Consider the following 15,881-nt stretch of genomic DNA (forward strand, 5'->3'; position numbering starts at 1 on the left):
GGGCTTTGCTATCTGGAGAACAGAAAAACGTGCCTTTTTTAAGGACTGAAAACACTGGTATCTCTGCTGATGGAATGCCGTTACATTTTTAACAGCTTTACTGACGTATAATTGATACATGACAAACTGTCCCTTATGTGTACGGTTTGGGAGGTCTGGGCTCTATATATGCCCATGAAACCATCACCAGAATGGAGAGTAAGGAGGGAGCCCGATAAAGAAAGGAGAGCATATGTGCACATATGTACCACCCTCTGTTAATAGCGGTATTCACTTCTTTATGATCATTACCGGCACAGAATTAACACAGCCTCAAACTCCGCACTTTAAATATGCTTTCACTGAAAACGCCCCAGTTTGCTATAACGTAGCCTTGGTCAATAAGGTATAAAAGGACAAGTTCACAAATTTATTCAATTTTGAATTTTTAAAAATCATCAGCATTTTCAAATTGTATTTCTTTTCATTTTTGAGAGACAGAGAGAGACAGAGTGTGAGCAGGGGAGGGGCAGAGAGAGAGAGAGAGGGAGACACAGAATCCGAAGCTGGCTCCAGGCTCCGGGCTGTCAGCACAGAGCCTGACGCGGGGCTCGAACCCACGAACTGTGAGATCATGGCCTGAGCTGAAGTCGGCTGCTTAACTGAGACACCCAGGCTTCCCAAATTGTATTTCTATAATAAAGGACAGAACTTCCCAATCAAAAGCAATTGATTGCTTCCTTTGTTTTAAAAAATGCTTGGGGCGCCTGGGTGGCTCAGTCGGTTAAGTGTCCAACTTCGGCTCAGGTCATGACCTCATGGTTCACGAGTTCGAGCCCCGGTCAGGCTCTGTGCTGTCAGCTCGGAGCCTGGAGCCTGCTTCGGATTCTATGTCTCCCTCTCTCTCTGCCCCTCCTCCACTCATGCTCTGTCTCTCTCTCTCTCTCTCTGTCAAAAATAAATAAACCTTAAAAAATATATAAAAAATAAAAAAATGCTTTATTTATTTTTGAGGGAGAGAGTGCGAGTGGGGGAGGGGCAGAGAGGGAGGGACAGAGGATCTGAAGTGGGCTCCGTGCCGAGGTCAATGAGCCCGACGTGGGGCTCAAACTTACAAACTGCACAATCATGATCTAAGCCGAAGCTGGACACTCAGCTGACTGAGCCACCCAGGCGCCTCGAGCATTAAAATAATTTTAAGAATTATTTATTTATTTCGAGGGAGATAGAGAGTTAGGGAGGGAGAGAAGGAGGGAGGGGCAGAGAGAGAGAGAGAGAGGGAGGGAGAATCTCAAGCAGGCTCCGTACTGTCAGTGCAGAGCCCAATGAGGGGCTCGAACTCACGAAACAGGAGATCATGACCTGAGCTGAAGTTAAGAGTCGGATGCTTAAGTGACTGAGCCATCCAGGCACCCCACTGAATTGCTTTCTTTAAAAAAATTTTTTTAAAGTTTTTAAATTTATTTTGAGAGAGAGAGAGGGAGAGAGAGTGAGAGAGCGAGAGAGAGAGAGAGGCACAGAGAGATAGGAGAGGGAGAGGATCCCAAGCAGGCTCTGCACTGTCAGCACAGACCTTGACATGGGGCTCGAACTCACAAATCAGGAGATCGTTACCTGGGCCAAAGTCAAGAGTCGGACGCTTAACTGGCTGAGCCATTCAGGCGCCCCTGAATTGCTTTCTTTGAAGAAAGTTTGTTATGAAATTTAAGTGTTGAGGAAACTATCGGAATGCCATACAAATTTAACACGAGTAGTTTACGACGGCCGCGTATCTCTAAACCTTGATGTACGTGTGATATCTGGTGCTGCAGAACACGTTACATCAGAACTTAGATGCACGTGTATGTCGCCACTGTTTCTGTGGGGAGGGGACCAGACGTGGCTGCCCTGGGTGCCTCTGCCTCCAGGTCTGCCACCAGGCTGCAGACCATGGGTGTGGTCTCATCTGAAGGCTCTCTGGGGGAGAATCCACGTGCAAGGTCATCACGTGGCTGTGATGGAGGTTGGTTCTTCCCCGACTGCTGGATCGAGGCCCTCCATTCCTCCCCGTGTGGGACTAGCCCACAACGTGGCCGCTGACTTCTCTCAGAGCAGCGAGGGAGAGAGCCAGAGAGAGGGCAAGAGAGGCAGGCAGGAAGGCAGTGACACCCCATCACTGTGGCTCTGTTCTTCCTTCAGAAGCGAGTTACAGGTCTACGTCACAGTCAAGGGAAGGACATGACGGCAACAAGAGGTGAAGTCGCTGGAGGTCATCTCAGAGGCTGAGACATAAATACCTTTTAACGGGATTCTCTGTTGTCAACAAAGTCTCCGGTTCTGAGAAGCCAACCAAAGTTGGTGTCTGAGCGTCTCTGAACCCGGTACGATGCAGCACAGCTCCCCGTAAAGGAAACAGATGGCCAAGTCTGGCCTCCGCAACTCCTGGGACGGAGCACTACAATCTGCCCTCTTTTTCTCCACCCCCCCCCCCCCCCCCCGCCTTGAAATAAAGCAGATTTTAAAACTGCTCGAATTAGGCTGCCTGCAAAGTGTTTGTTCCGCTGTGTGGAAACTTCTGTGCTCCACGAGTGTCTGTCCTAACCACGTGTGATTCTCTAAAAACGAAGACGTTTCAAAAACCCTCTTTCGTAAAGCAAGCCTTAAGTCAGTTAACGTTTCACGCAAGGGCATTAAAGAGGACCCTTCACGCAGACCCTGGGGCCTGGTCCCCAGAGCTGCTACCCACCCAGCATTTCAAGGAGGCCCAGGGCCCCGGTGTCAGGTCACCGACGCAGCAGTTGCCTCACAGAATTCTGACAGAGAAGGGCTGTGACTGAGAATCCCAAGCTCATACAAGGAGACGGGCTGGCCAGATCCCAGGACCTGCTTGTGACTGGATCCCTCGGCTTCCAGCCACACGTGGCCCAGGAAGCCCCACAGCGTGGGGCTGTGTCATCTACCCATGACGTTCAATTCCATGTGGTCACAAAAGTACCATATGGACCTTATTAAAAAAAAAAAAAAAACCCAAAACACCAGCACAAAAAGCAATCTCATTAAAAGAAAAAAAAGTTCGTTCCTGAATTCTTAGCCCTGACATTCCGCTTTCTAAAATGAAGCTTAAAACTCCATGAATCAGGGGGGGCCTGGGAGGCTCAGTCGGTGAAGCTGTCCAACTCTTGGTTTCAGCTCAGGTCGTGATCTCAGGGTTTGTGGGTTCGAGCCCCGCATGCTGACAGCATAGTGCCTGCGTGGGATTTTTCTCTCTCCCTCTCTCTCTGCCCCTTCTCTGCTCTGTCTCTCAAAATAAATAAATTAAAAAAAAACCCCATGAGTCTATCTACAAGGACATGCTTCTGTGCTTACAAACATACAAGAACCTCAACCCCTACAGAAGAGACCATCGGGACACATCACCGGGCCGCTCGCGCTTACCTGCATTCGATGAACCAATGCCGAATCTGGTCTCGAAGGTTCTCCTTGATATCTGGACCTTCTATTAATTTCAGATCATCCTTGATTGTGACCAAGGCTTCCCTGTATTTCTCTTCATGCTTCATCTGCACCTCATTCCTCAGGGAGGTCACCTTTTCAGCCTGGATTATGGTGGCACTGACTTCATTAAATAGGGGAGGTGGATTCTGAAAACACAAGATCATAAAGGTTCTCATGCCAAAGAACACCAGACACTCGTGAAATATGTCGATGTCTCTGGTGGCGTCTTATCAAGGCATACAAGACATGCACACAGAACGAAAGAATCATGGCTGGCGGGCGGGTCTTAAGAAGTGATTTACCACCGTGGGGAGGAAAGATGGGGATCACTCCGTACCATCTGCCAGCTGGGGGGCGGTTAGCTGGAAAAAAAGCATATTCAATAAATACGACAAAAAACTGTTCACACTATGGAAAGTCACATGTTTCCAAATCTTGGTTAATGGGACAGCAAAGATTATAGAGGAAGAAAGTATTTGAAGCAAGTGGAAAGTTTGGGTGCTCCGATTGCAAGAAAAACTACCCCCAAACCAACTCTGCAAACATCCCTTCGGTGGTTAAAGACCTCCCAGGGAGGAAGTTCTCCGCTGACTCCGGACATTCACCCTGATAGTACATCTTGTTGCTACAATGTTCTGCCTTAAAATCTGCTGGTTAGCAAGTCAACAGAAGTCTGGCTAGGGAGTGCCAATCAGATGCTCAGCACTGCTCCAACATCTATGGGGTGGTGGTGAGAGAAAATACACAATCACCTTGAGGGGAGCCTGGCTGGCTCAGTCCATAGGGGATGTGACTCCTGATCTCAGGGTCGTGAGTTCAAGCTCCCCGTTGGGTGCAGCACTTACGTAAAAAAACCCAAATCATTTTGAGACATAATTCCTGCTCTTTAGGGTCCTCTAAAATGGAATTGGCAGGAGTAATGGATGACATGGTAGGGAACAATGCCAGCCGCCCTAACGACGCTTTGCAACATGGGTTTGGATGGAAGTTTCGGACCAAAAAGGGACTTGGAGAAGGAAGACGCCACAGGGCAGTGGTACCTGCAATTACATCCCTGAAGCTCTGCTTCCTTCACAGATAGAGGATCTGAGCTCTAAGCAGTTCAGAGAGTCAGCTCAGGCCAGAGAGCAGATAAAGGGCACACTCAGTGGTCTGCGGGAGCCAGCCCGCGACGGCTCATGAGAGCCAATTGACCCATTTTCTAGAATTTTGCAAGCTGGTTGTTACATGCATTGTTCATTGTGAGCATTTTAGAATGCTAATTTCTATAAACTTATAATTAAGTAAATTGCGTTACAAAGCCCTCAATACTCAAAACTCATCACTTCCTAATGGTCTGACTGGGTGTTACTGTATCATCTGCGCTCTCGGCATTATGTATGTCTGCCCTAGCGCCACGGTGAAAATACCACATAAAGTGTGCCACGGCACCGACGTGCCCAACTGCGCTGTATCGGTTAGCGGCTCGAATGGGCGATGGGGATATTTACACTGTGGAAATGAGCAAATGCTCCCGAAGTTGAAGCAGAAGTTGCTCTGATTTTTGTTTACTCTTTTTTCTTGTGTTCAGTTTTCATTTTGCCGAAACACGCCCATGAGCGTAACTTGCAGACTGGAAACGTGCAGCCGTGAATCTGCTAAGTACTTGCACTTTGGAGGTGTTTCCTGGCGTCCCTCCCACCTTTGGCAGCGACCTTGGAGGAAACTTCCAGCACGCAGAGCCGCCCGTGACTGGCTTGTCGGACACGGATGTTCCTCGTACATAAGTTCTTCTCCCTCCTGCTTTACCCTTGGAGCTCTGAACGTTTATCAAAATGCGTCCAGGCGGGGACACTTACTCATTCATCACACTCTCCATTTGGTGGGTCTATTCACTATAAAAAATTGCGTCTCCGACTCTGAACATTTCCCTGCTATTATTGCCTCTTCCCCCATTTCTCTCTCTGCAATAAATGTTAGATAAAATTGCCAGGCCACCAGATCTATCTTCTGCTAGGCTGAACTTTTCTCCTGTATGTTCCATTTCTCCTTTATCTATTTGTGTTGTGTTATCAGAGGTTTCCTGAACATTATCTTCCAGAACTAATTTGATTTTCAGTTATGTCCATTGATTAATTTGGATTTATTTATAATTTTTTAAAAAGTTTACTTAGAGAGAGAGAGCATCCTGGGAAGGAGGGAGAGAGAGAGAGAGAGAGAGAGAGAGAGAGAGAGAGAGAGGGAGAGAGAGAGAGAAACCCAAGCAGGCTCCAGGCTGTCAGCACAGAGCCTGACGTGGGGCTCGAACGCACGAACCCTGAGATCATGACCTTAGCCAAAGTTGGATGCTTAACTGGTGGAGCCACCCAGATGCCCCTGGGGAGGTTCTTTTAGAGGCAACGTATCCTCAAATCTACTGGTGACTTATTTATCCACATTTTCTTTTTTTCCTCAAAATTCTGGAGAGCTTAAAAAAAACCAGATTCCCAGTTTAATCCTGGGAGTGAGGAAGAATCAAGAAACTAGCAGTTTTGGAAAATCCTCAGGTGATTCTGATAACTATCCAGGCCAGGGTTTGGTAACCTGTAGCCCGCAGGTCAAACCTGGCTCAAATGCATGTTTTTGTGAGTAAAGTTATCCTGGATCACAGCCGAGCCCATTTATTTACATATTGTCTGTGGCTGCTTTCGTACTACGAGGACAATGCTGGATGGTTTGTGCCAGAGACTGTCTGGCCTGCAAAGCCTAAAATGATGACAGAGAAGGAGGAGGGGGAGGAGGAGGACGGGGAGGGGAAGGAGGAGGAAGGGCTGTTTAAAAGAAGCATCACAGAAGATGATGCACGTATCATTTCCTGAATGAGTACACCCTCACTCTACAGAAGTAATCCCTCAACTCTTAAAATAATCCGGCCAGGCGGGTATTTTTATCATATAAGAAATGGACCACAGAGGCTAATTAACTTTCCCAAATTCACACAGCTGGCAAATGGGAGAGGTAGGAAACAATCAATCCCTGGCTTATCTGATCCAAAGCCATGGTATGGGGTTTGGGACAGAAGCCTGGATGTAAGTTGAGGCTCAGCCATTTGCTACCTCTAGGAGTTTGTAAAAGGCATTGACACTGTTAAGGTTTAGTCTCCTCCTCTTTAATGGGAACAGTATCACACTGCGAAGACTGAGTGAAGCGCCCTATGTGAGATCCTGTTACAGAGCCTGGCATCACGTGAGCCCTCGGTGCATTCACTGTGGCCGCCGCCATATCAGCAGGTGCACCGACGTCTAAGTGTGTGAAACCCAGGAGTGCTAGGGGATTACCATATAAAGAAAATTTCAGGGGTAAGAGAAAAACATTGAAGTTCATTTCAAAAGCTTCAAAACAAATACAGGATAAAATTCAAACATGGAACAAAATTTTGCCTTGTTTACAAAAGACATTAACAACATTACAAATTTAAATTAATTAGTTGGAAAAACATAATCTTAAACACTCAATTGATGCTATATACTAAAATAAGCTCCAAATGGGTGAAATAGTTAATTGTAACACGTATGCACATAAGTGCGCACACACACACACACACACACACACACACACAATCTCTGAGAAATACCTGTGAACCTCTGGGAGTGATTTGTCAACTAGAAATACAATCAAGATGCTGTTAGAATACAGCACCCACTCAACAACACAAAGTCAGTGAAAAAAGATGAAAGAAATTACACATATAACACTTTAAAAATATGCATTGAAAAGTCTAAGGAAATAATCCAATTGTCTGAGTTAAGTATAATGAAAACATACTTTTATGGTAGGAAAAAAAAACCAAACCCAAAACCACTTTATAAGTGAATCTGGAATGAAAATCATAGGATCACTTTAAAGAACAACGTTAAAAACAAATGATCTAAATTTCCTTGCTACGCGTGTGCTCAAATGCCTGACTCTATATTCCATATCTTGTGCCAAAACAGATAGAAATTTCCTTTATTTAATCATTTTAAAAAGTACCCAATTCTTGTATTTTCCAGGTGATATTTTTTATTCCTAGTATGTATATTTTCAACGTATGAAGTAGAATCTTACAATTCACATATTTTTACCTGATCTCTTCAATGACTATTAAAAAATTTTTTTTTAATGTTTATTTATTTCTGAGAGAGACAGAGACAGAATGCGAGTGGGTTAGGGGCAGAGAGAGAGGGAGACACAGAATCCGAAGCAGGCTCCAGGCTCCGGGCTGTCAGCACAGAGCCGGATGTGGGGCTTGAACTCACAAGCTGTGAGATCATGAGCTGAGCCGAAGTCAGACGTTCAACCGACTGAGCCACCCAGGTGCCCCACTTCAACGACTATTTTAAGTTCACTGTGTCCGTGAAGAGGTTAAAATAGATCTGTACCCCAATTTTTTTTTGTCTGCGATGAATGTGTAAAATCGTTTTGAAGTCTTGCATTAATTTTCTGATTCTCTATCAGCCAATCATAGGATCTTGCTTTACCCTCCCTTACAATGTTCTTATGGTAATTTACAGATTTCTTTCATAGATGTACGCATGCAAAATATATTTTTAGCTCGTCTTTTTCCCTTTTGTCTCTAAAAATGAAACATTGAGGAGGTGACTCTGATTTGGGTCTTGGCAATAGCTCCAGAACTCTGCGAAGCGTTCAGCCAACTTCCTTACACTTGCATGATCTTTGAGCAAAGCAGAGAAATTTCTCAGCTCTCACTGGAGTTTTGCAACAACCCCAGTGGTATGCACTCCGTCCTGAGCGTTCTTCCTCTACGTTCCCTGACTGGCGTCCACGTCCATTTTGGAGGCAGATACGAGGATGTGACTATCCCACTGAACAGACGAGGACCCTGAGGATCATACCTAAGTGGCTCTCCCAAGTCGTTCTACATTAAGGAAGAAGCTGCTAGTAGGGTTTCCCGGTTCCTTCCGTTCTGTGTTCCTCCCGTGACACCATGCTGTGCCGTTAATACGTGTGTATTCATGCATGTTTCTTGATATAGACTTTCTCTGACGAAAAATACATTTGGGGTCATTTGCAGCTTCTTTCTCTAGTTGCTTTTGAATTTAAAGGTTATAATATATTTAGGTCCTATGTTAATGAGCAGCTTTTCCTTTGGGCTAAGATATCTTTTCCTCGTTAGCAACTTTGGTCATATGGAATTCAAATTTGTTAACTCACCGCATAAACAGCAACTCATTTAAAAATAAATTACAAATATTAAAGGGAAAATAGAGAACATGATAATATAGTATATATTGAAATACATCAGCTGTAGAATAATGCATCTTAATGAAGGCTTCCCATGTGAATAAACCATTATATTTACAAGCTTTCCACAGTTAATGACCCGGAACCGCATAGCGAAACCTACGTTTATAGCAAGGTCCTCTGTCAGCAAAAATATACATATTAATAATTGATGTTGCCGTAAACATAGGACATCTGATGATGCTTCCCGGGTTTGCGGGGAAATAGGACTCCACGGTCCATTAACTTAAAATGCTTATCTAATGTTTGATGGGCTTTGTCTTTAAAAATCCTTGTTCAAATTAGTCAGATAAAATGGACATTTGTCCACATGAAAATCTGTTCAATTTGTCAGTCACAAATACACTTGCAGATAAGTGATTTAATGCTGGCAACTTTCTCCAGAAGCTCATTGTCTTGGGGGGGTTGCGTCTTTATGGTGCTTTGTTGTCACTGAAGGCGAAGCCGAAACGGGTCTGGGGGAGGGAAAGAGTCCACTCTGAGCAAATGACCATCCCGTGAAATCTCTTGCTGTCATCAGTGCAGAGATTAATTAGCTCCAGAGCCTTCTGATCGCAGCGTGTGCTGGTGTTCATTAGGAAGCATCTAGAGGCGGGCTCAGTGGGCTCCCTGCTCCCGCCTCACGCTGTGGAGGAAACAGCTCTTCGGTGGATCCATTTCAAGATGGTGTGTGCGCGTGCGTGTATGCTCCTCAGTTTATGAAAACAAGCCATTTTGTTCCGTCATTTCGTTCCAGAGTAACAGACCTATATTTATATGTGTGTGTTTATACAAATACACCTACTTAAAAAAGAGGAACCCAGCAGAAGAAGTGGAATAAAATTGTAAGCAGACCCATAGCCGACGGTAGTCTCCTGCCCTCTGCCCAGAGTAGTTATGGTAAGGCCTTATTTTAGGATGCTGCAATTTTAGTGCGTGCAAAACTATTAGATAATAAAACATTTTCTAGCTCGTTAAGCCTAACTTCTAAAAATTGTTTCGTAGATTTAAGATTTGCTTCCTTAGGAGCTGGGCTAGGACAGTCACGTTGAGTTTACAACTGATAAGTGATAGAAGCTTACTCAGCCACATTTGTGTCCTACTTTCTTTGAAATATATATATATTTTTCTTGAGAGAGAGAGAGAGAGAGAGCGTGCACGCTTACGTTGGGGAGAGGAGCAGAGAGAGAGAAAGAGAGGGAATCTCAAGCAGGCTTCATGCTCAGCATAGAGCCCGACTCAGGGCTCAATCCCACGACCCTGGGATCATGACCTGAGCAGAAATCAAGAGTCAGACGCTCAACTGACCGAACCACCCAGGTGCCCCTCTTTAAATATATTTAAAATAAACACTTCGATGCCACTTGTAGGCTGTGAGGCACTAGTGTAAGTGGTTTACAAATACTAATTTATTCCTCCTAATAACCTTATGAGTAGGTGGCATTATTATCTTCATTTTATACAGGAGGAAACTGAGGCACTGAAAGGTCAAGAACTTGGCCAGGGTCACACAGCCATGAAGCGGCTTTGGCCCAAGGTGTCTATTTCCGGCACCTCTGCTCCCACCCTCTATGCTCAGCTGTGTCTCTCCAGTGACAGGTTTCTTCCAGCTTAACCCATTTTGTCTGAAAATGTTAAAAAAATTTTTTTTTTTAACATTTACTTGTTATTGAGAGACGGAGAGAGAGAGAGAGAGACAAAGCACGAGCAGGGGAGGGGCAGAGAGAGGGGGAGACACAGAATCTGAAGCAGGCTCCAGGCTCTGAGCTGTCAGCACAGAGCCTGACGCGGGGCTCGAACCCGCAAATTGCAAGATCGTGACCTGAGCCGAAGTCAGACACTTAACCGACTGAGCCACCCAGGTGCCCCTGAAAAAAAATTTTTTTAAATGGGTATGATAGATCATACTTTAAAAAATGTTCATTTGTAATTTTGGTAGATACTGCCGATGCTTTCCCGCAAAGACGTTGCAAGATTTACTCTTCGCACAACAGTGTACAACAAAGCCCATCTTTCCATACTTAAATAGATAAAAAAAAAGTTGGGCAGTTTAGTAGGCAATTTAGAATCACGAAGGATGTGAACATCTAAACCCACGATATTAAATCATTTGAAGAAAAGGAACAGCTGGTGCTCACATAGTGCTTACTGTGTGCTCTAGGTGAGACACTATCTTAAATGCTTTCCAGAGAGCAGTTTCCTTAGAAATTAACACGAAATCTACGAGTGTGGTGCCATGGCCATCTCCATCCCGCCTATGTGGAAATCGTGGCACCCAGAAGTCATGTCACTCCCGGAAGTCCCCACAGCTGGGAAACGGTAGAACCAGATCTGAACGCGGATGGGCGGGCTCCTGAATTCATGGCCTTCACCACTCTACCTGCTACATTAACAGACTGTGTAACAAGCCCAAATCTAAGGTAGTTGAGGATGAACGTTCTGCCCTTGGATGTAGGCTAAGAAATTCTGGGATCAGGGGCGCCTGGGCGGCTCAGTTGGTTAAGTGTCTGACTTCGGCTCAGGTCATGATCTCATGGTTTGTGAGTTCAAGCCCCGCGTGGGGCTCTGTGTTGACAGCTCACAGCCTGGATCCTGCTTTGGATTCTGTGTCTCCCACTCTCTCTGTCCTGCCTCGCTCATGCTGTGTCCCCCTCTCTCTCAAAAATAAATAAACGTTAAAAAAAATTAAAAAAAAAAAAGAAATCTGGGAACAGGCTACAAAGGAAGGATAAGGAAGAGAATTCTTTTTGTCATGTAATTTCTGATGGTCTGGGGACGCGGAACAAGAATAAAGCAGAATTAAAATAGTAATAACTTAATATCAAACGAAAGGTTTCTGAGTAGGTAGGCTGTAAATCCCATTTAACAGAAAATGGTGCCCTCCCTCAAGCTCTGATCTCTCTGCCCAGCCTAAGAGCCTTTCGCGTACACCTGACCCAGGGTCACTGCTTTTCCTGGGTTGCGAACTTTTTTCTGGTGCATCACACACAGTGCGTGTGGCTTGTGGGGGCAGCGCTTGCTGCCTTAGGGGACTGTCACAATTCTCCCCCCGCAGCTACATGGGGTGGTTGCAGATCAGAGTCAGACCGCGTGCGCTGCTCCAACTCCATTACTTTCTGAGATCCTACTTTCAACAGGCTAATTTCAAGTTCATTAATCTGAGTAGCAAATAACAAAGGCCAGGAGAGTGTGTATTTTGAAATTAGTGGCGTGGGTATTTTCTGCAACAACTTATTTTGGAATATACTGTGTTTCATTACGTAGACAAGTTATCACACTTCTTCATGATTCAGTTATCGCGGCAACGTACTATGCTTTTCCAAGATGATTCATGTTGGCCACTGCTCCTTGAAGGCCTATCCTACCCCAAGCTGTAGGTCAGGCCCTTTGCCTGGAATCTCTCTGCGAAATAGGTGGCAGCATCCTGCTCTTACAGCAGAAGAAACTGAGGCTCAAGGGAGGGAGGGTATGCCACCCAAAGACCTCCCACAGGCTCCCGTGTAGAACTGGGTGCACAAGCGGGCCACCCAGAAACCTGTCTTCATCAACATGGCAGAATAGACTCTTTAAGCTGGTGCCTAGAGACATGCGCTCATTTCGAAGATGCTGCCTCCCCCAGGGACGCTTAGGAAACAGTTCTTTTGCCTTCAAAAAGTAAACTAAAACTAAAACTACACAAAACCCCCACGAATCATGACAAATCTGTTTTTTTTTTTTTCTGAGAATAAATTTCCAGAAACAAACATCATTTGAACTGTAATGAATAATATATATGACCAAGCTGGATGATGTCGGTTTTGGTTGGAACTAAAGAAGTGACCACAAAGAGCACGTCCTCTTGGTCCTTCTCTCCTTTTGGCTCTGAGAACAGTTCCCAAGGAAGAGCCCATGACCACCGATGGCTCCTGACATACATACAGGCTTCCCAAGTGGGGTTTCTGAGGGGGCTGCGTTTCAGGAGCTTACTGGGGGCCCAAGCTCCAACTTTGGGTTATTATTCTTATTATCATTTATTTATTTATTTTGAGAGAGAGAGACATAGAGAGCGAGCAGGGGAGGGGCAGAGAGAGAGGGAGACAGAGGATCCCAAGCAGACTCCGCACTGTCAGCGCAGAGCCCAACATGGGGCTCGATCTCACCAACTGCAAGTTCATGACCAGAGCTAAAACCAAGAGTCAGACGCTTAACCGACTGAGCCAGCCAGGTGCTCTGGGGTTATTTGTTAATAAGGAAGACCAGACTGACCAACAGATAATTTATAATACAGCTTGTTTGATGTTAGAATCTGAAGGTGAGCAGGGTTTTATGGTGCTTTGAAGACTTAGTTGACTCATTTCCAAGCGATGGCTCTTCCTCTTTAACAACTGTCCCCCAGCGTTATTATAATGAAAACATTGCTAGCTCCAGGGTAACATAAAATATACGATGGGCACGACCATAGGACAAATTATTTCAAAGGGATCCACAGAATGAAATATATTACATTCATTAATTTTCCTTCCGCTCGATTCACCCCATTGGCTCTGCCAATTAAAGTAACTGCACATGAATTTTTAGAGTGCTATTTATTTTCTTTTGTAGATTTTAGAATATAAATATTTAAAATGGCAATATCAAAAAAATAATTTATATGACAATGGTAAAGGAAACATTTGGTCAGGAAAGGAAGGCATAATGATGTCTGTTGCTCTAATTCTGGTTTTAGTTACTAAATACCTGGAAATAGGCCAAGCTTCCCAAAACATACAAATACTATTTTGATCAGATAAGTCAACGGCTTATTCACTGGCGTGATGGAACGAAATGAAGTTATGGAAAAATGAAATTTTAAAACGAGTGGACAATATCTTCATTAGTGATATAGTGGAAAATATATTCAATTGAAAACATTTCTTGGATTTGGGGTAATGGCTTTTTATGGTTATCAGCCAGAGGACAGGAGATACCATTCTCTTAAAAATTGAATCCATACATTTCTCGATGGTGTCAAATTTCAATAGAATACACACTACCAGCAGGAGACGTACTTGGAAGAAAAAAAAAAAAAAGGCAAACCAGAGAAAGTCACATTTAACGCAAAACAGACAAGTTGCTCTCTTTATGTTATCCAAACCCTGAACTGCTGAAAAATTAACACAGACTTCTTTGATTTGAGCTGAAAAGATATAAACTCCAAAGTAAAACAGAAAAAATACGGTAATAAACACGTAATTCTGTCTTTGTGTGCTATCAGTGTAAGCAATTAAGATTCTCGGATGAAAAAGAGTGCTAGGCTCTTCCCGAGTTTCTGGCTACGTGTTACACGTAATAGACATCCAGGACATGCATGCTGAGTTAAATTAAAAGGAAATTGTTGAACCAAACTGCTAATGTAAAATTTCATGTCAAACTTAGATGATCTTAGATTGAATGTTTTGACTGCTAGTTAAGTTTGGAAAGTACAAAGTTGGAGTGAACCATTGTTTTTTTCACGATATCGTACATGTGTCTGCCTCTTCAGGGCTGGAGAGAGAAACAGATTTATATCTTTGTCTGTCTCCCCATCCATATGCACCAAATGATGTGGAGGTCTTAGGAGAAAAAAAATTGGTATGATTCTACACCCACTTGCTTTCATTTTAAATGTGTACTTTCTCCCAGTTAATGAAGTAAAGTTTAAGCATGTTGAAAAATACAATGACAGACAGAGAAACAATCTTCCAAAGTCCCCACATTAAAAAAAATGAATGCTATTGTACACGGTATCTTTTCTTTCTTTTGCAAGTGCATAGATGTGTGTATATATTTAGTTGAAATCATATCAAATTATATGTGTAATTCCAAACCTTGAATTTTTACTTTGAGCGTTTTCATGTCATCAAAAACTAATCATAAACATAGTTCTCAAAGGTGACATACGACTGCATTAATGTGGGTCCACTAGAAGTTATTTAACTACGTCCTTACTCTGAACCGGCTTTATCCCCGATTTGTCATTATCAAAAAGAACCCTGGAGGAGACTTCCACGGGCATAAATCTCTATTTCGGATGGTTTCCTCAAGACAGAGATAGAACGTTGTGGGGACAGGATGTAAACATCTTAACCATCGTGCACTTTGCTCATCGTCTTTTAGAAAGGCAGAGTCCACGTAACTCATGGCGTCGCCTCCCACCCTTGCCAATAAATACAACTTGAAAAAAATTTTTTTCTTTTGCTTATAAGATAGAAACAACTTAGCTTATTTCACTAATTCTTTTTTTTTTAATGTTTACTTATTTATTTTGAGGGGGGCAGGGGGGAGAGAGAGGGAGAGAGAGAGAGAATCCCAAGCAGGCTCCACGCTGTCAACACAGAGCCCAATGTGGGGCTCGATCTCACAAACTGTGAGATCGTGACCTGAGCCGAAACCGAGAGTCGGTCATTTAACCGACTGAGGCGCCCAGATGTCCCATATGTCACTAATTCTAAGATGCATGGTTTTCATAATTAACGTGTCCAAAATTAGGGATGGATGTGGATTACAATCAAGGTGGTGTTTTGTTTTATCTGACAGTATTCTCTTTAAGAGCATGTAAAGACCACGATGCGTCTTATAATTGGTGACATCTCAGATTCAAGGAAACGCAGTATCTCATTTAATTTTTGATTTGTGTTTTTTGACCACTAGCAAATAGTCATGATTCTCATAGAATCATTTCAGTATACGCTGCAATGTCCCAGTGAATTGAAAAACAGGTTTTTTAATTGTGGCTAAACAAACAAACAAACCCATAAGAGGCACTTTTTAGGGATACAGTTCAGCAGTGTTCTGCGTCTTCACACTGCTGTGAAACAGATCTGTAGAACTTTTTGATTTTGCAAAACTGCAACCCCACACCCACTGGGCAATGACTGCCGGCCCCCCTCCCCCGCCCCCCGAGCCTTTGGCAGTCATGATTCTGCTCTCTGTGTCTCTGTTTCTGATGACTCTGGGTGCCTCATACAAGTGGAATCGGGCAGTATTTTTATCTTTTCGTGACTGCTTATTTCACGTCACACGATGTCTTCAAAGTTCGCCTGTGCTATAGCATGCGACAGGCTTCCTTTTTACGGCTAAATAGTATTCCACCCAGTGAACGTGTTAAATCGTAGACATCAGCAACGGCTGGCCGGGACTGCTCACCCACGTGGCTCTTTCAGCACACCCAAGCAGGTGCACAGCAAGAG

General features: G+C 44.0%; 1 protein-coding gene across 4 annotated transcripts in view; it reads right to left on the bottom strand.

Moving 5' to 3' along the window:
• IQCA1 (IQ motif containing with AAA domain 1) overlaps positions 1 to 15,881 on the bottom strand; it is a 154,826-nt gene that overhangs the window by 116,555 nt on the left and 22,390 nt on the right. For all 4 annotated transcript variants that reach the window (XM_042995762.1, XM_007082991.3, XM_042995761.1 and 1 more), the window contains exon 6: positions 3,394 to 3,599. In XM_042995762.1, the coding sequence (XP_042851696.1) occupies positions 3,394 to 3,599 (206 nt within the window). The remainder of the gene's footprint in view (positions 1 to 3,393; positions 3,600 to 15,881) is intronic.

This window comes from Panthera tigris, chromosome C1 (assembly GCF_018350195.1).
Source record: "Panthera tigris isolate Pti1 chromosome C1, P.tigris_Pti1_mat1.1, whole genome shotgun sequence".
Taxonomy (NCBI): Eukaryota; Metazoa; Chordata; class Mammalia; order Carnivora; family Felidae; genus Panthera; species Panthera tigris.